This window comes from Onychostoma macrolepis, chromosome 07, assembly GCF_012432095.1.
Source record: "Onychostoma macrolepis isolate SWU-2019 chromosome 07, ASM1243209v1, whole genome shotgun sequence".
In the NCBI taxonomy this organism is placed as follows: Eukaryota; Metazoa; Chordata; class Actinopteri; order Cypriniformes; family Cyprinidae; genus Onychostoma; species Onychostoma macrolepis.
Window position 1 is genome coordinate 42778340 of NC_081161.1, and position 20413 is coordinate 42798752.

Genomic DNA, 20413 nt, shown 5'->3' on the forward strand with positions numbered 1-20413 from the left:
TCATTTATCAAATAAATGAAAGCAGATTTACTTCAGCTGTTTTTTATTTCAGTCTCTTTACAAAAGTAAGGCTGCGCTCGAGTCTGGTTAGTTTTTCAACAATGACTCTGTTACACAATTAAACAAGAATGAACATGTTATAAAACATTTTTATATTCAAATTCAATGCAAAACAGAATGCAGTGTACAGAATTATTCACATAAACCTATTAAATTCAAAGTGGTTTTATTAACTATTTACACAAATTCATTTTCATGATTCATGAATTCCTTTGTAAATAATTTGCAATTCTTAATTGTCCCAATGAATTGAATAATAATAAAAAAAGACTTTTGGATAACACTTTATAGTAAGTTAAATTTGTTAATGTATTAGATATAAATTAACAATCAAATAGATTTATGCAGAATTGATTAATTTCTACATATGCTAATACATTTTAAACAGGTCAAGATGTATAAATTAACATTAGTTAATGTATTATGAACAAACTAACAATGAATGAACAATAAACAAAATTATATTTATAGATTAACAGATTAACAATTGCTGTAAAAAGTTGTTCATTATTAGTTCATAAAACGCATTAACTAATGTTAATAAACTGAACCTTCCTATAAAGTGTTACTTTCATAAATTTGGTTTAGTTTCAGTTTAGAATTACGCTTTATGTGGCTTCAAATGCATGAAATAAATACAAGGTTTACATGAGGCATTCTTTATTTCAGACTTCTCACAAAAATAAAAGGGTGCTTTTAAGTTTTAATGGTAGTGAGTTTCATTCATTAAACACAAGCAGAATGAATGTGTGATAAAACATTATTACACACAAATTCAATGCAACAACAGTTTTTTTACAGAATGATTTGTATTTGACATCATGTTGTTAATCTCAGCTCAAAGTCATTTTTTGCACAGAAATGTATTCTCATGATTCTTCATGATGATAATTTGTAATTAACTAACTGTCACATTGAATTGAATTTGGGCAACACATTACAATAAGTTCAATTTGCATTAGATATCAAACTAACAATAAATACTATAAAGCATTTATTAATTTAGCTTAATGTAATTTCTACAAATGCTAATACATTTTAAATGGGTCAGGTTGTATAAATTAATTAGTTAATGTGTTATGAATGGACTAACAATGAATTAAACAACACACACATACATACGCGCGCGCACACACACACACACACACACACACACGTGTGTATGCGTATGTGTTTGTTTATATACAACACATATGCATTTATATGTATATATATTTATATTATACATACGTACATGTGTATATAATATTTATACATTTACATTAAGTTAGATTAATTATTACAGTAAAAATTGTTCATTGTTAGTTCAGAGAACCTAATATTACCAAATTGAACCGTACTGTAAAGTGTGTGCTTGTGTTTCATGAATTGCACTTTGAATGCAAAATAAATAAACTTCAGCATGATTGTACACTGATTAATCAAAGAATTTTGTGTCTGCTGTTGAACATAATTGCATGGACCTACTGTTTGTAAACACACACCGTTGACAGACGGTGCTTTAAGCGACTTCCTGCACCAGCGTCAGGTTCTTCCTGTAGCACTCCAGACTGCAGAGTGGCGTCCCGGTCCTGGAGCAGGAGTATTTCTTCAGGTTGGAGCATCCGGACACGCCGCAGCTCACGGGCGCGGGAGGAGGCTCTGGCGGGGCAGTGGGCGTCGGGACGGGGATCCCGGCGGGGTACGAGACGGCGGCGCCCTGAGCGTTACTACTGTACCTCACCATGGGTAGCTGCGCCTGCTTGGACTTGCGCTCCTTCATGCTCTTGATCTTGGCCTTGCTGGTCTTGGTCAGTCTCTCGATGGTCTGGTTCTTGTTCTCCTCGGCTTTCTTGGCGGCCTGCAGGCGTCTTTTGCGGGCACGCTCCTCACGTTTCTGCATCATCTCGGCCGTCAGCTCCTTCTCTTTGTATCCCATGGGCAGCTCCAGTAACGGCTGGCTCTGCTGCTTATGTAGGAGCGCTTTCTGTTCAGACCGAGAATAAACTGTGATAAGGTACCTTAAATTCTTCAGTTAAAGTCACCAGTCAACAACTGTTCATTTTCAATTTTGTGTGATAACACAGAGCACTGTTCAAGCCTCTAATGATCACTAAGGCTGCATTTATTTGGTAAATAAATATGGTAAATGCTGTAAAATTGTGAAATATTATTGGAATTTAAAATAGCTGTTTTCTATGTGAATATATTGTAAAATCTAATTTATTTCTGTGATCAAAGCTGAATTTTCAGCATCATTACTCCAGTCTTCAGTGTCACATGATCCTTCAGAAATTACTCTAATATGCTGATTTGTTGCTCAAGTAACATTTCTGATTATCATCAATGTTGAAAACAGTTGTGCCAAGATACATTTTATTTCAGGATTCTTTGATGAATAGAAATTTCAAAAGAACATTTATTTAAAATAGAAATGTCTTGTAGCATTATAAATGTATAAATTTACTGTCACTCTTGATCATTTCAATCTGTCCTTGCTGAATAATAGTATGAATTTCTTTCAAAGAAAAAAAAAAAAAATTACACAAAACTTAAGTGTTAAGTGTCAATTCTTAACCAGTCTTAAGTGTCAATTTTTCGAAATTGAGATTTCGACATCATCTGAAAGCTGAATAAATAAGCTTTCCATTGTACCATTGTATGTATGGTTTGTTAGGATCGGACAATATTTGGCTGAGATACAACTATCTGGAATCTGAGGGTGCAAAAAAATCTGAATATTGATAAAATCGCCTTTAAAGTTGTCCAAATGAAGTTCTTAACAATGCATATTAATAATCAAAAATGAAGTTAATACATTTAGGGTAAGAAATTTACACTATCTTCACGGAACAATGATCTTTACTTAATATCCTAATGATTTTTGGCATTACATACTTCTATAGTTTTAATTAACTTATTTTTATACATTCAGTTTATATTTTAATTTAAGTTAAATTTTTAGTAATTATGTTTGTTAATGTTATGTTACATTTGTTTATTTTAAATATTACTATTTAGGTTTAATTTAACTTATTTCAGTTTTGGTTTTACATTTTTTTTCCAGTTAGTAATTTTAGTGATTCAAATTAAACTAGACGAAAATTAGAAATAACAATAACTGAAAAAAGATTCTCATCTAATATTTATATTCTATTATTTCACTTTTATTATTTCCCCTTTTAGTTAACAATAATAACCTGTCGGGTTAAGGTAAGGTTTGTGCATCCATGTATAGAGGTTTTGTTTACTTGAATGAGCGTTGACTGTGTGTGTTTTATATGACACCTGTCTGGCTGTGAGCAGAGACTCGTCGATCTCTTTCTTCAGCTCTCCGTTATCGTCCAGCTCTCCTTTCTCCAGCGCGTCCAGCCATCGCTCCTCCTCATCCATCGGGCCGACCAGCAGCGAGTCCGTGTCCATGTCCGGCATGGGAGACGGGTCCAGGTTACTGTCTTCATCTGGTATTACCAACAAAAACACACTCATGCACATTAACACTGGCTGCAAGTCACCGAAATAAAAAAAGTCACTGGTTTTGCCATTTCAAACGGTCGAGTCACCCAGCCAGGCTCTGTACTGCTCTATAGGAACTCCCTCTGATGGCACGTCGTCATCAGAGTCTTCTTCATCATCCTCATTGTCATCTTCATCATCATCATCGTCGTCACTCTCTACGTTCAGAGGCGACACTGAGCGCAGAGAGTCTGGGATCACTGTGAATGTGGGCACACTGAAACAAGAACAACATTCAGTAAACGCTTTATTAAAGGTGATGAATCACATTACACTCGTTACAGAGACAACTTTACACTTATGAATCAGCTCATGCTGGGTTTGAACATACAAATGTTTGGTCACCAGCCCGGATCTGTATGCCTTAATAATAATTCACCCAAAAATAAGCACTGTCAGTGTTCATCTTGAAATATTAGTTACAATATAAAAAAGTTATTCTTATGTTTACTTTACAAAAATACTTAAAGGTTTCACAGCAAAAAGACGTGAAGCGTGAGCTAGATGACAGAAGGCATGTAGTAGATTGAGTGCAGCAGGTTTTCAGCAAAATTTGATCATATTGATCATTTAGAGGCCCTAGAACTTTAAAAATGTGTATTTTTTCTTCTCCGTGAACTCTAACCATCATTTGGAATCAATTTCACGAGAAGATCAATAAAAAAGCTCGTTTAGAAATCTCAGTCTAATAATATAAGAAGAAAAAAAATGGCAGATACAAAGAAAAGTATAAATGGTAGAAATAGAAAAGAAGAGGTCATGATTACTAGGATGAGACTTGGACACTGAAGTACACGAGACTGGTTTATGTGAGAATTGTGGGGAGAAAGAAACAGCGGAGCATGTGATATCTCACCCTGGACCACAAAACCAGTCTTAAGTCGCTGGGGTATGTTTGTAGCAATAGCCAAAAATACATCGTATGGGTCAAAATTATCAATTTTTCTTTTATGCCAAAAATCATTAGCATATTAAGTAAAGATCATGTAAATATTTTGTAAATTTCCTACTGTAAATATATAAAAACTTCATTTTTGAATAGTAATATGCATTGCTAAGAACTTCATTTGGACAACTTTAAGGGCGATTTTATCAATATTCAGATTTTTTTGCACCCTCAGATTTTCAAATAGTTGATTCTCGGCCAAATATTGTCAGATCCTAACAAACCATACATTAATAGAAATCTTATTTATTCAGCTTTCAGATGATGTATAAATCTCAATTTCGAAAAATTGACACTTAAGACTGGTTTTGTGGTCCATGGTCACATAAATGATTGTAAAAGGTATGATGAGGAAAGAAAGGAATTAATATCATATTTAAACAAAAGAGGTAATAAGGCTTTGGCATATTTGTTAGGTTATGATTTTAATAGAGTTACAGTAGGATACAGAATATTAATAAAATACATATATACACTACTGGATTAAGTGAACGGATTTAAATATAGAATAAGGATGCTCTAGTCTAGTCTTCCAGATTTTAGGGGCCAATCTGGAGGAGCTGAGAACAGCACCAGGTGGGACTTTGGGAGATGGAATGGAGCATCAAATAATTATATATCAATATATGGATGGATACGCGAGAAAAAGTCAAGAGGAAAAACTGCTTATAAATAAATCATGACTGCACAACAGCAAAAGTAGGTGGCGACATGCACAAAGAATGCAACGCGCCAAAAAACGGAAGAAGAAGAAGAATCTCGGTCTCCTTTATTGCTGAAAAACAGGTAAACTGACTGACCTCTTGGTGCCCAGAGTTTGTCCTCCTAGCTTGATCTTGAGCTTGAGCTGCGGAGGTTTCAGCAGCAGCAGCCCGGAGTCTGACTCCAGCGCCTCGGAGGAGAAACTGTGGCCATCATCGCGATGGTGCTTCTTCTTGTGCTTCTTGTGCTTTTTGTGTTTCTTCTTGTGCACGCTGTAATCATCCCCGCTTCCTACAGAACAAACACCAACAACCACACATACGTAAATAGAAAACAAACAGGGAATAAATGAACGCGAAGTCATGGTAAACAATAGGGTCATTACCGTACCGTGCATGTTTTTATTACTCAAAAAGACACGTGGGTGAAGAAAAACTCAATTCTAAGACTCTCTCCTCTATAAATGAGACTTACCCGCGAGAAATCTGGGGTGAATCATGTCTTTCCGTTTCCCCATGGACACGCAAATGAGTCTGACCTTAATTAATCACCACGATAATCATTCAGAATACATTTTCTCCAACTGCAGACCAGATCAGATGAACGCAAACGAGCTAATTCATGTGCAAGTCGCCCGTTAACTGAATAAAAGCGTTCTGTTAATAAACTAAACCTGTGAAAGAATAATACCTTCGGTGTTAAAACGAAATATCAACTACGACACGCTAATAATATAGCCAAGCCTCGCGTAAATATCTCTATTTTTATCCTTAGCTTTCTAGCATTGTTTACAAATGCGCGACCTCGCGGCAAAGCATTGTGGGTAATGTAGTTCGCGTCACATCTAGCGATAATAAATCTGTCAGAGTTTTCATTAATTATTTATTTATTTATTTTTTTCATTCGTTCTTAAATAATGTTTGTATATTGTTATTAAATAAAATAAAATAAAAAAACATTTAGGAACTGGCAGCTTCCAAAACAACTAGTTTTTTTTGCTAATTGTAAATGACCTGTTATTATGTGCCATATTTTATTATTTTCGATTTTATAAGGATGGCGATGTCATGTTTTGGCCGCTCAGGCTTGGCCAATCACAGTCGTTTGTGAAAACCGGATGAGCATCAAGGGTTGGCTTTCTTTTTCATCTCTAGTAGCACGCATACACGTTTGGCGAATATAAATATCCAGAAAGAATGAATAGTGAATATAGTTCATGTAGGATTCGGATTCTACACCCTGAACGAAGAACAACAGCTGTTTGCGAGTCTCTCTAAGAAAACTACACGGCCCAGAAAGCATTGCGGGAGACGATCAGGGCAGCGGTGCAGGAAGTCACGGGTCAGTGATGTTACTTTAGAGGTTAGGCTGTAAAATGTGCGTCGTTTAGCAAAGTTTGAAGTTCTCTTGATGATTCGTATTATGTATTGATGTATATGTGTTGATTTGCGTCTGCCACGTGCATGTGAGTTGTTTACGCTTGGCTGAGTTGAACTCCAGGCGGCACAGCATTGAGTCCTGCGCGAGGAGCATGGCAGTCGTCAAGATGAACGAGATTTTAACCCAGAAGTGAATTAAAAAAAAAAACACCTGTTGCACACGAATTTTATTTGAACTGATCTTAAATTGCATAATCAAAAACTTGGCTTGTGCCTTCTGTTGCACAATTTATCACTTTTATTTGCTTCGTCTATTTAAGGACAACGTTTTGTCATATTTAGAAAACAATCAAATAAAACACTGATTGTTTTAATGGGCTACAATGTAAAAAGCTGGAACCAGTTCCTATTTAATAAGCATCCTTTAATGGGCTTTTTTCTTCTGTAATAACACTATTCAATCCAGTAAATCTGGATAATATCATTAAAGGATTGGGATTAAAGGAATTAGGATTGCTTCCAAATTCTGAATTATTTCATTGAATGTAATATGAATTATCACTGGCATTCCTTCTCTGGAACGTTTTCACTTTATTTATGTATTAGCTTTATTTGTGAATGTTTTTATTTGATTGTTTTTGGAGTTATAATATTATTATCATAATTTGGAACCATTTACAGGGATCTTTTAATTTCTATGCAGTTACAGAGATAGTTTAGTCAAAGACTTTAGATATAGTTTCTTCTATTATCATCATAAATACCATTTTTAAAAAACACCATTAGGATTGCTTCTAAATTGATACAAAATCCATTGGCATTCATTTTATGCAGTTTTATAACAAACGGGTGCACACACACACAAAAAAATGAAATAACTTTACATTTTCTATTTGTGAATATACAGCATAACATTTTTCTCTTTTTTTGGAGTTTATATCATAATTTACAACCAATTTCAGTCTAATGAGGATACGTTAATAGGCATTTTACACATGAAATTTCTAAGCGATGAATTACTTATGATCATATTAATCTATCCTGTAAATCTGGATAATACCATTAAGCTCGCTTCCTTCTCTGGAAGCTTATAACAAACAATGGAGTGCAGATGCACAGAAATTAAAATCACTGTTTCTGATGTCTAATTTGCAAATTGTCCCCTCAGAAGCATGAATTACGCTCGCTTTCTGACAGCTGTGAGCGCGGCGAGGAAACCGTCACCTATTCGCATACTGAGTGAGTCTGATTTGTGTTATTATATTACTGTTTATAACCCACGACATGGCCTGATTTGTGTTGTCGTTCTGGTCCAGCGGAGCTTCAGCAGCGATCTCCCCCGTCTCTGATCTCTCTGGCCGGAGGAGCTCCCAATCCCAACACCTTCCCGTTCCAGTCGGCCAGCATTAAAATGAAGGGAGGAGATGCGGTGGTGCTGGACGAGCCGCTGATGAAGAGAGCGCTGCAGTACTCCGGCTCATACGGGTATCGCACAATATACACAATATTTAGTGGTGTTAAATTTCAGTAGTCAGTACCAATAAAAATATTATGGTTCTCGTAGCAGTTTTGGTACTGAATAAAAGGCGCTCTCTTTATAATGAAGCAGATATCACTGATATAGTGATATAGTGAAAACTCCACTATGAATATCTTACGTACATTGTGTTTAGACTTTGTTGGTTATCCACCTTTTTCCTACGCCTCATGACACTTCAATCAGCAAAATGAATGCAGTAATAAGCATTTTCAAAAACAATGAGTACAACGAGTTGACATTATTTTACTCACCCTTCGATCATTAAAAGGACATTTAATGTGTAAAAGCATTAACAAATTACTTTCAACATAACTCTTAAAGATCCTCCTTCTATCCGCAGCAATATTACGGATGTGTTAAATATCATTATATTAATATATATATGTCTATATTTTGTAACAAGTATATTTTACAGCATGCGTGTGTAAACAAACCTGGAAAGAGACGTGAGGATTTGTGGAGAAAACGAAAAGATTCTTGGTGCGTTCCAGGGAATTATTATTTGTTTTTATCGTAAATTAAATCGGGAGTGCAGATCACAAATGCACAGTATATGTTGTCTTTTTTCGTTTACTTACTGCGGAATACAAAGGAAACATGAAAATAATGCAGTGGGCTGAAAAGAGCTGTAGATATTGTTGTTATATTACATTAATACACCAAACGTAACGTTATTCTCCTGACTTCTGAAAATAGAAAATGAATGAAAATGTACTGCCCGTTCAGTCAAAATAACGGATAAGGATTATTTGTAGCGCAGTCTTATGATTTGAAATGATTTGTTGCAATCTTTCTGAATGTAACTTCCCCAAAAAGGAAGTGCCTCCCATAATTTAAAACGCAGTAGGCTCGTTAGGAAAAAGGTGGATAACTTAATGATTTGTGAGCACGCAGAGCTCACGCTGAACAAACTCTGGCCTACTGAGCGTTAACTTAAACACCTCTAATTGGACGTTGCCTTCACACGCTCAACAAACTTGTCTGTGATTGGCTACAGCGCTCCACGCTGTTAAAATACATTGTAAATAGAAACCGTTGATGCTCTTCATGGAGTGCTCCTCACTCTGTGTGTGTCTGTCCATGTGCTCGCAGTATTCCTGAGCTGGTCTCGTGGATGAAGGATCTTCAGAAGAGCCTCCACAATCCTCCCACCGTCGGCTACAGTCCAGAGAGAGGACAGATGGAGATGTGTGTCACCACCGGCAGTCAGGAGGGGCTCTGCAAAGTACATCCACACCGTTAACATCACACATGCATCTGCTTACAATCTGGAACCCATCAGATGGATTTTAAAGTTCTGTGTGTGGGCAATAATAATATGCTCACAGATATATATTATATATGCAACTGTAGTTAGGGTTATTATAGTTAACTAAGCCTTCCTCTAGCTGAAACAGTAGAGAAATGCACTATTAACCAAAAGTCATGGGTCGATTCCCTGGAAAAATGTCAGTTGCTTTGGATAAAAGCATCTGTTAAATGCATAAATGTAAATGCTGCAGTTAACAGAAAAAGTTACTTAAAATAAACGAAATAATTTAAATAAAAAAATTTAAAGCTACAACTGTTGACTTGGCATACTGAAATGAAACCCTAAATAAAATAGATTAAAGCTATATATAAAAAAAAAAAAAAAAAAACTTACTAAAAATTAATCTAAAATTAAAATGAAAGCTGAAAATGTAAAATAAAAGCTAATCCAAAAATATCAATAATATACTGTAATTATTCCAAAACATAAATGTAAACTGCAACAATAAAAACAAATTGTTACTTGAAATAAAATAAAAAGTTCTAATTTTCATTTAGTTTGACTTGATGTACTAAAATAACTAAAACTCAAATTAAAAAAATTATGAAAACTATATAGACATATTTTTAAAAAGATAACAGAAACAGACATCCCAATTACTAGAACTTAAAAATCAAAAAGGACAGTAAATAATTCAGGATAAAATCTTAAAATAAAATCCTAATTTTCACCAATATAATCAGGGTTATTACTGGCAACTAAAAGTAAAAACTTACATGTCAGTTACTTGAAATAAAATTAAATGTTAACTGAAATCATATAAAACAAACTTTATTTAATTTAACTCAATGCACTTAACTAAAAACTACACAGACATTAAAAAAAAATAAAATAAAAAAAGACTAAAACTTTAGCTGAAATTAAAATGAAATCAGAAAATATAAATGCATATAATTAAAAACTCTAAAAGCATCTAAAATAACATTGTCCCAATATATGCTCTTCATGTGGATACGCTCTGTTCCTGATGTTTGTAATCTGTGAATTGTGTTTGATTATTACAAGTGGTATGCAAATAGAATTATGTGGCGTCATTTAGAATGAAATCAAGTGGTAATTTTCCTCTTCACTCTGATCATCAGATATTTGAGATGCTGGTCAATTCTGGAGATAACGTCCTCCTCGACGCTCCCACGTACTCAGGAACGCTGGCAGCTGTATGAAGCACACTTCCCATCATCACCATGTTTTACCTGCGATCTCTCGCGAACCATTAAACGTAAACATTACCAACTCTTTCATCTACAGCTGCAGCCGCTGGGCTGTAACCTCATTAACGTGGCGAGCGATCATCACGGCATGATCCCTGCAGACCTGAGGAAGCTTCTGGCACGCTGGGACCCGGCAGAAGCACAGAAACTGGGAAGCAGCATCCCGAGAGTCCTGTACACCATCCCGAACGGAGGCAACCCCACCGGAGCGTCCATGACCTCTGAGAGGAAACAGGAAGTCTATGAGGTAAGCAGAGTTCATTAGCGGGTAAAATAAGTATTGAACACGTCACCATTTTTCTTAGTAAATATATTTCTAAAGGTGCTGTTGACTTGAAATTTCACCAGATGTCGGTAACAACCCAAGTAATCCATATATATATATATATATATACAAATAAAACAAGCAAGTTCAGAAATTAAGTTCTGTGTAATAAAGTGGAATGACACAGGGAAAAAGTATTGAATGCATGAAGAAAGGGAGGTTCAAAAAGGCATGGAAAGCCAAGACACCAGCTGAAATCTATCAGTAATTGGAAAGCAATCCTGCCCCTCGTCAGTGGAAATTATTTAGCTGGTTATTAGTTGGTTCAGTCCCAATACCTACAGTACCAGGATGATGAAGATGAAACAAGGGTCGACAATTCAGCAAGGCAATAATCTCAAACACAGCCAAGGAAACACTCATCTGGTTTCAGAGAAAGAAAATAAAGCTGCTAGAAGTGTAAATATTGCTGTTTGTTCTCAACCAATGGCGTGAGTTTGGGGGCGGGGCTGTTTCTTTTTCCGACCAATGGCAGACAGCCAGTGTTGAATATGCTTACTATTGTGTTTTTAATTCGCAGCTTGCCAGGAAATATAATTTGCTTATCATTGAGGACGACCCGTATTATTTCCTACAGTTCCAGAAAGTAAGTTGCTCTGATTTATCGCTCTGTTCACACATCTGTTTGTATTGTGTGATAGATTAGCATGTAGCAGTAGTCATATACTGACCTCTCTGATAGCCTCTCAATTGCTGCTCTGATAAGATAACACTCAGTAATAAAATAAATAAAGTCAATCCTCCGCTCTCTTCTTCTGTTGCTCTGCTGTCTTCCAGCCGTGGGCTCCAACATTTCTGTCCATGGACGAAGACGGACGCGTCTTGCGAACGGACTCCTTCTCTAAGATCCTGTCGTCGGGGTGGGTGTTAGTCAGTGGGACGTCACGCTCATTATATTGACTCAAGGGAGAAAAGCTCAGAGAAAAACCTGTGCGAATGACAACACTGAGATATGTCTTGGAAATCCTGTCTCTCATATCTTTCCACTTCTGTTATTACCATGCATTTTTACCATGGCAATGGCATTTTATTCTCGGAAAATAACATTAGTAGTGCTATTTAATTGTTGTGCAGTACATGATATATATATATATATATATATATATATATATATATATATATATATATATATATATATATATATATATATATATATATATATATATATATATATATAATTAAAATTTAAATTTACCATAAATTATCAAATTAATTGATACACGTAAATAACATTTTATTGAATAAATATTATATTGTACCATGAATTATTCATATAATTGATCTACATATAATAATAATAATAATTATAATATATATCATATACACATATATAATTTATGTGTTTGTATGTCGTTTAGTTATATGTACGGTAAATTAATTATATTGTTATTTATCTAAATGTATTTAAATAACATTTTATTCAATAGTTTAAAAAACATTAATAACTTTAATAATATAAATAATGTAATTTATATTTATTAATATATGTAGATAATAATATAATCCATAATTGTTTTTCATTTTTGTTGAAACATCAGTTAATCATTAATATATATATATATATATATATATATATAAAATGTTATTATTTCATTATACATTATTCAGTATACATTATTTATATTACTATTTAATTTGCATTATATTAATTATTTATATGTAAACACAATTAAATAATATTTAATTCATATATTTAATATGTCTGAAAAATATATAATTTTGTGAAAATTTGAAATAATATACACATACACACAATATAAACTTAATAACATGAATTAACAATTTATATTTATGATTAATTTATTATTTATATTAATTATTTATGCAAAGGTACATTTAAATTGAATTTTATTCAATAGTTTTTATATTGTACCATAAAATAAAATCACTCATAAAAGATATTAAGTACCTTTGGGCTTTTCTCAGATTGTGAAACCCTCGTGTATGTTTGTTGTTGAACAGGAGTATCATTATTCTCTGATCATTTGTGTGTGTTTGTGCTGTTTCTCCTGACAGGTTGCGGATCGGTTTCGTCACTGGACCGAAGCCACTGGTGGACCACGTGGTGCTGCACATCCAGGCCTCCACGATGCACACCAGCACCTTCACACAGGTCAGACCATCGCTCACATCTCTCCTGAATCAGCAGCGCAGCAGCTTCAGTCGAGGGTTCTTCCTCGTTCCACAGTAGCTGTAATCCGTACATGACAGGCCTTGTGTTCTGCTTTTAATACACAGCTGCAAAAACACGTAGAGGAAAGCACAGAAATGTGACTCTGAGAGTAGGAGTGGATTCATGAGCAGGAGGAGGTGTGTTTGTACTGTAGAGTGTGTTTGGGCTCCCAGCGGTGAGCAGACGAATTTGAACTTTAATTATTCTCTCTGCGTGAATCTCAGGAGAAGAGATGCAGCGAGAAAAACAAGTGTGAGATTCACAGGAGCGACGAGACTGACTGTCTGTTCTGTCTCTGCTGCGCTGGGGTGGTTTACTAAATAATAAGTCATTAAATAATGTTTAATCAATATCTAATATTAATAAATATTTATTTTAATAGTAATTCTTGTAATTTTTACTTTATATATTAGTAATAATAAATAATCTTTATCCAAACAGTAAATTTATTTTATATATTAAATCATGTATAAAATATTGTTTTCTGTTTTATTTTGTTGCTGTGGTGGGATGACTAGCAAAATAATCTGTAAGATTAAAAATTTATTAAATACTATTGAATAAATATTAAAATATTTTAGGTAATATTTTTGTAGTTGTATATTATTTGAGTATTTTAATAATCATATTTATTATATATATATATATATATATATAATAATATACACACACATACATACAGTCATGGGCAAAAATATCTGCACCCTTGGTAAATATGATCAAAGAAGGCTGTGAAAATTAATCTGCATTGTTAATCCTTTTGATCTTTTATAAAAATAAAAAAAATCACAAAAATCTAACCTTTCATTGGATAATAAGAATTTAAAATGGGGAAATATCATTATGAAATAAATGTTTTCTCTAATACACATTGGCCACAATTAATGTCACCCTTTAATTCAATACTTTTTGAAACCTCTATTTGCCAGTTTAACAGCTCTAAATGTTCTCCTATAATGCCTGATGAGGTTAGAGAACACCTCACAAGAGATCAGAGACCATTCCTTCATCCAGAATCACTCCAGACCCTTTAGATTCACAGCTCCATGTTGGTGCTTCTTCTTCAGTTCACCACTCATTTTCTACAGGGTTCAGGTCAGAGGACTGGAATGGCCAGCAGAAGCTTGGTTTTGTGCTCAGTGACCCATTTTTGTGTTGTTTTGAGGTTTGTGTTTGGATTATTGTCCGGTTGGAAGATCCAAACATGGCCCATTATAAGATTTCTAACAGAGTCAGTCACTTATTGATTTTTTATCTGTTGGTATTTGATAGAATCCATGATGCCATGTGTCTAAACAAGATGTCCAGGACCTCCAGCAGAAATATAGGCCACAACATCAAAAATACAGCAGTATATTTCATTGTACACATGGGGTACTTTTTATCCCTGTGTTCACCAAACCCATCTTGAGTGTTTGCTGCTAAAAAGCTCATTTTTTAGTTTCATCTGACCATAGAAGCCAGTCCCATTTTTGAAGCAGTCGTGTCTGATAACTGAATATGCTGGAGTTTGTTTTTGGATGAGCGAGGAGAATTTTTCTTGAAACCCTCCCAAACAACATGTGCTGATGTAGGTGCTGTTTGACAAATTATTTTAAGGTTTTCTGACCCTGAGACTCAACTATTTTCTGCAATTCTCCAGCTGTGGTTCTGGGAGAGTCTTTAGCCACTCAAACTCTCCTCCTCACCGTGCATTAGGACGATATAGACACACGACCTCTTCCAGGCAGTTTCCTAACATTTTATGTTGATTGGAAATTCTTAATTATTGCCCTGATGATGGAAATGGGAATTTTCACTGCTCTTGCTCTTTTCTTAAAGCCACTTCACTAATTTGATTAAGGAAATGTGGGCTTCGTTTTCCCTCCTATTTATATTTCTGTGAAACAGGAAGCCATGGCTGGATAATTTCATGTTCATAATCACCCTGGAGTGCTCAAAATTGTGAATATGAATATACTTCAGAGATATTTTACTCATAAGAATTTTTAGGGGTGCCAATAATTGTGTCCAAAGTGTATTTGAGAAAAACATTTATTTCATAATGATATTTCCCCCCATTTTAAATTATTATTATCCAATGAAAGGTTAGATTTTTGTGAATTGTTTAAATAAAAGATCAAAAGGATTAACAATGCAGATTAATTTTCACAGCCACCTTTGATTATATTTACCAAGGGTGCCAATATTTTTGGCCATGACTGTGTATGTTGTTTTCTATTTTGTCACTGTGGTGGGATGATTTGCAAAATACTCTTTAATTAAGATTACCAAAGTCATTAAATGATGTTAAATAAATATTAAGTGTTTATTCTGATAATTATTAATATTTATTTAATAAATTAAATAATACATAAGAATAGTGATTCCTGTTTTTCACTTTGGTGGAATGATTTGCAAAATACTTTTAAGATTTTGCATCAAATAGTGTTTAAGAAATATTAAATAATATTGACTTTATTAATAGTTACTAATATTTGTTTTGCTTTTTAAAATAATGTCTACCTTTTTTTTTTTTTTTGCCGTAGAGAGATGATTTGTAAAATACTCTAAGATTAACAATGATTATGCATTAATGTATAAAATGTGTTGTTTTCTTTTTCTTTTTAATAATTGCTATATCATATCATAAACGTATCTGATATGCAAAATACAGGCCATATTATGTTGCTTGTAGCTGAATCAAACTGAAGCCCAAATAAAAATAACCAAGCCTCTTGTTAGTCATATTGTATAATGACACTCAAAAGTTGTTTTGTTGTTCCTCTCCTCTCTCTGTGTTTTCAGCTCATGGTCTCTCAGCTGCTTCATAGCTGGGGTCCAGAAGGTTTTCTCAAGCACATTGATGGGTGAGCCGGGGATTTATGATTTTAACGACTCTAAGAGTTCAATAAGAGTTCCTGTGCTATTATATAAATGACCACAGGGTTCTGCTTACTATATTTAAATTGTTGTTCATAACTGTATTTTATTCTATATTGTTACTTTTATAGATTTCTGTTGGACCTTTGATTTGTTTTGCTCTTCCTCAGGGTGATTGAGTTTTACAGATCTCAGAGGAACGCCATGCTCTCCTCCGCAGACAAATGGCTCAAAGGTTTGACTACGTAGGAATACGTACTTCACCTAAAAATAAAAAATCCTCAGGCCATCCAAGATGTAGATGAGTTTGTTTCTTCATCAGATTTGTAGAAATATAGCATTACATCACTGTCTCACCAATGGATGCTCTGCAGTGAATGGGTGCCGTCAGAATGAGAGTCCAAACAATTGATAAAAACATCACAGTAATCCACACCCCTCCAGTCCATCAGTTAATGCCTTGAGAAGACAAAAGCTGCATGTTCATAATCCATAATAACTCTCCCTCAAATGAAAAAGTCCATCTCCTGTTGTCTCTCACATTAAAATCCACCCACACATTTGTTTGGCTTGTAAAGGGTGCTTGATCTGTGCATATTTCACTCCTGTTTCAGACAAGAACTTCACTGGTGAAAGCAATATTGTGGATTCGTATTTTAGCTGCAAGCAACATTTTGAAGCAAAAACTCACTTCACAAGGCATTAACTGATGGACTGGAGTGGTGTGGATTACTTGTGGATTATTGTGATGTTTTTATCAGCTGTTTGGACTCATTCTGACGGCACCCATTCATTGCAGAGCATCCATTGCTGAGCAAGTGATATAATGCTACATTTCTCCAAATCTGACGAAGAAACAAACTCATCTACATCTTTGATGGCCTGAGGATGAGTACATTTTCAGGAAATTGTCATTTTTGGCTGATCTATTCCTTTAATCACTCTGTGTGTGTTTTGTAGATGTAGCTGAATGGCATCCTCCTATGGCCGGCATGTTCCTGTGGATTAAACTCAAGGGCATTAAAGACACACAGCAGCTGATAATGGCGAGAGCTTTAGAGAAAGAGGTTCAACACACTCACACACACATCTGTGCAATTCGCACGTACACAAAAGATCATACAGTTTACATTTGTGCTGAATGTGATGTAAATGTTTTCATTCTGCTACATGAACAAATACTCACTTCTGTACAAAACCACTTTCCTTTATCACTGCAAACATTTCCTGTGAGTCAAAGTCATTTGTATGGGGCGTTGTTTCTTTATGATACAATACAGCAGGTTTTCTGGGGCTTTTTGCCAAAGCAAAGTATGAATATTGTGTGTGTGTGTGTCTGTCTGTGTGTGTGTGTGCGTGCGTGTGCCTGCTGTGCGCTGTGTGTTTATGTAAATGAACTGAAGCACCTGATCCTGATAACACACCGCATGATTTGCCTCCCACACATTCAATAGAGCGTCTGTGTCTGTTGAGATGAGCATGGAGTCAGTCCTGATAAACATCTTTACACCGTATTTACTTCGTGTTTGAAGCTTAACATTTTCAGTGTTAAAATACTTTTCTTATTCCACCTTATTAACCTTCAAATCATTGCTGTGTTTGTTTGAGCATTGACAGTCAAGAGTTACATCTGTAAACGTGATGCTAGACTTTGATTTCTCCTGAAGTCTCCGTTCTAATCAAAACGTTCAGCAGGTGTATATTAAAGGGCTTTGAATAATTATCTTGAATCGTTGTCAGGTTTAGTTTGTGTTTGTTTGTAGGTTCTTCTGGTGCCTGGAGGAGTTTTCAACATCAACAGCTCAGATCCGTGTCCGTATGTTAGAGCCGCCTTTTCTCTCTCCACACCACAACAGATCGATGAGGTACAACACATTCGCACGCACGCACGCACACGTACGTACATGTTTGTTTTTGTGAAAAGTGGGGACTCTCCATAGGCGTAATGGTTTTTATACTGTACAAACTGTATTTTCTATCGCCCTACACCAACCCTACCCCTTACAGGAAACTACTGGCAATTTTTGAATTTCATAAAACACCATTTTGTATGGTTTTTTTTTAAAGCCTTTTGTTTTACAGGGACACAGGAAGTGTCCTCATAAACCATGTTTACGTTGTAGTACCCATGTTATTATACACACAAACCATATATACCAGTACACACACACACAAACTCTGCATATATGTATACGTGTGTGTACACATCACATTTATTTGTGCAAAACTACAGTAATATTGTGAAAAATTATTACAATTTAAAATAACTTTTGTATTGTAATATATGCTAAAATGTAATTTATTTCTGTGATCGAAGCTGAATTTTCAGCATCATTACTCCAGTCTTCAGTGTCACATGATCCTTCAGAAATCATTCTAATATGTTGATTTGCTGCTCAAGAAACATTTATTATTATCAGTGTAGAAAATAGTTTTAGAAAATGGCTTTTTTGTGATTTTTTTTTTTTTTTTTGCCAGGATTTTTATGAATGGAAAGTTCAAAAGAACAGTATTTATTTGAAATATAAATCTTTTGTAACATTATAAATTTCTTCACTGCCACTTTTGATCAATTTACTGCATTAAGAATAAATGAAAATGTTCTTGAAAAGAACATTTTGAACTGCAATATATCATCGTATATCATTTATTATAGATATATAGTTCATTATATATCACAATATGTTGTTTTCGTGAGCTTGTTGCTTTTTTGTTTTAAAATGTTGCTGCATATATAGCATTTCAAATCAGTCACATTTTATATTATGCTTACTAATAGTATATTCTGAGCACTAATGAACTCGAGTGCATCTGATGTTGATCTGTACTTCAGAATAAGGCCTTACTTCGTCATTTATGGCTCTTTCCTCTTCATCCACAGGCTTTCAGGAGACTGGCTGATCTTATCAAGGATGCCATGTGAGCGCCGCGGCTGATTTTCAGGAGGAGGAATCAAGGGTCTGATATATCATCGATTAAATGCTGCTGTCACATGCCACATAGACAGAATGGTTTTTGCACAACAAACCCATATTTTCACCTTTCATATGGTACAGATGAAAAAACTTGAAATGACGTTTAATGACACCATTTTATCACATTTTCTTTATTTAGGGTGTATTAAGGGAATGAGTTAATTGAAGTTGATTTACAATGCAGTTTCAGCCGCTGTCTACAGGGAGACGTTTTATGTGATTTTAAAACTGGTTTAGTATGTAAAATGTTTAACCATATGAAGGTCAAGGGGATGTATTTTATTGCAATAGTGCGTTATTTTAAATCTTCATGGTGAATTGTGAAGGTTAAAGCTGGACATTGACCTGTAACATGACTAGTTAGTTGCTATTAACTTGAGCTGTTTTGAACACAAATGAGTAGTAAATGTACAGGTATGTTGCATTTAGAAGCTTTTAAAATGGGATTAGACTAATGGACTCTTATCACAGGCTGTAATGACTCATTTCTGCAATCATCTCTGTATTTTTTTCATATTTTGGAAAGTCATGGGAATGCAATATTGGAATTTTGGTCTCGCTTTTGGAGCAAATAGTAATGCAAAAATTACATTTGCAATGGTGTGAAAACGATCCATGCTACTCACCGTTTGATTTACTTACACATATTTTTGTATGTTGTCCATTGGACTTGCATGTCATTGTGCAAGTTGGTCCATTTGTACACAAAATGGTTCAGTAAATCAATAAACTCCAGTATTGTACTGTATGCAATGATGATTCTCACTCAGCTTTGTGCTTGTACCAAATCTTTGCCTTATTTCAAAGGATGGTCCACCCAAAAATTACAATTCTGTCGTCATCTTTTTTTAAAGAAGATATTTTGAATGTTTTCGACTCCCATTGACTTAAATATTATGGGCAATCAAATACTATGCAAGGCAGTAGGAGGTTACCAACATTATTCAAAGTATCTTCGTTTGTGCTCCACAGAAGAAAAAGAAAGCATACAGTGATGACAATGTTATTTTTTTTTGGATGAACCGTCTGTTTATTATTGCATTAATTCCATTGCATTGTTTAAATGTTTTTCAATAGAGAGCTTGTTGATTTTAACAATGCAGAATGTGCTTCTTAACCTTTGAACGCATTCAAACTGTGTGTGTTGTTTCAGGGACAACAGATTCTTTGTGTACACTACTCAGGGAAAGTGTTTATGAAGGGCCCACACACACACACACACTCACTTCGATGGCTGCGATAAATCTTGGTGTGATTGTGCATGAACTGAGTTATGCACTCATAAGTGCTTTAAAACAAGATTAATAGCGTGTACGTGAGTTTCCTGGGGTTTTATTAGTGTAACACACTGGTTATAACAAATGGTCAAAGTGCTGTGGTTTAACGTTGACCAACAAGGGCAGTTAATCCTTAAACTGGATTTCTTAAGTCTG

At 34.7% G+C, this 20413-nt stretch overlaps 2 protein-coding genes across 5 annotated transcripts; one reads left to right on the top strand and one right to left on the bottom strand.

Moving 5' to 3' along the window:
- Window positions 1-45: 45 nt before the first annotated feature.
- Window positions 46-6110, bottom strand: ino80b (INO80 complex subunit B). Of its 2 annotated transcripts, none has more exons than XM_058783315.1 (5): window positions 5594-6110; window positions 5302-5494; window positions 3603-3772; window positions 3328-3500; window positions 46-2026 (listed from the first exon to the last, which is right to left on the bottom strand). In XM_058783315.1, the coding sequence occupies exons 1-5, from the start codon at window positions 5598-5600 to the stop codon at window positions 1562-1564; spliced, it is 1008 nt and encodes a 335-aa protein (XP_058639298.1). In that variant the 5' UTR covers window positions 5601-6110; the 3' UTR covers window positions 46-1561. The 2 variants fall into 2 exon arrangements, with proteins under 2 accessions (XP_058639298.1, XP_058639297.1); XM_058783314.1 differs by having other exon boundaries at window positions 49-2026; window positions 5678-6096.
- aadat (aminoadipate aminotransferase) lies at window positions 5198-19728 on the top strand. Of its 3 annotated transcripts, none has more exons than XM_058783305.1 (14): window positions 5198-5287; window positions 7751-7821; window positions 7899-8067; window positions 9215-9347; window positions 10517-10591; window positions 10683-10892; window positions 11491-11556; window positions 11748-11830; window positions 12987-13083; window positions 15931-15992; window positions 16176-16240; window positions 16966-17072; window positions 17769-17870; window positions 18887-19728. In XM_058783305.1, the coding sequence occupies exons 2-14, from the start codon at window positions 7755-7757 to the stop codon at window positions 18926-18928; spliced, it is 1278 nt and encodes a 425-aa protein (XP_058639288.1). In that variant the 5' UTR covers window positions 5198-5287; window positions 7751-7754; the 3' UTR covers window positions 18929-19728. The 3 variants fall into 3 exon arrangements, with proteins under 3 accessions (XP_058639288.1, XP_058639289.1, XP_058639287.1); XM_058783306.1 differs by lacking the exon at window positions 5198-5287 and adding an exon at window positions 6315-6565; XM_058783304.1 differs by lacking the exon at window positions 5198-5287 and adding an exon at window positions 6316-6544.
- The last annotated feature ends 685 nt before the right edge of the window (window positions 19729-20413 follow it).

Coding starts and splice junctions, on each gene's coding strand:
- ino80b (XM_058783314.1), bottom strand. CDS start 5,720: ATGGGGAAACGGAAAGACATGATTCACCCCAGATTTCTCGCGG. Junction 5,495..5,677: donor TCACCCCAGATTTCTCGCGG/GTAAGTCTCATT, acceptor TTTGTTCTGTAG/GAAGCGGGGATGATTACAGC. Junction 2,027..3,327: donor CTCTGCTCACAGCCAGACAG/GTGTCATATAAA, acceptor CGGTCTGAACAG/AAAGCGCTCCTACATAAGCA.
- aadat (XM_058783305.1), top strand. CDS start 7,755: ATGAATTACGCTCGCTTTCTGACAGCTGTGAGCGCGGCGAGGAAACCG. Junction 10,893..11,490: donor GGAAACAGGAAGTCTATGAG/GTAAGCAGAGTT, acceptor TTTAATTCGCAG/CTTGCCAGGAAATATAATTT. Junction 17,073..17,768: donor CGAGAGCTTTAGAGAAAGAG/GTTCAACACACT, acceptor GTTTGTTTGTAG/GTTCTTCTGGTGCCTGGAGG.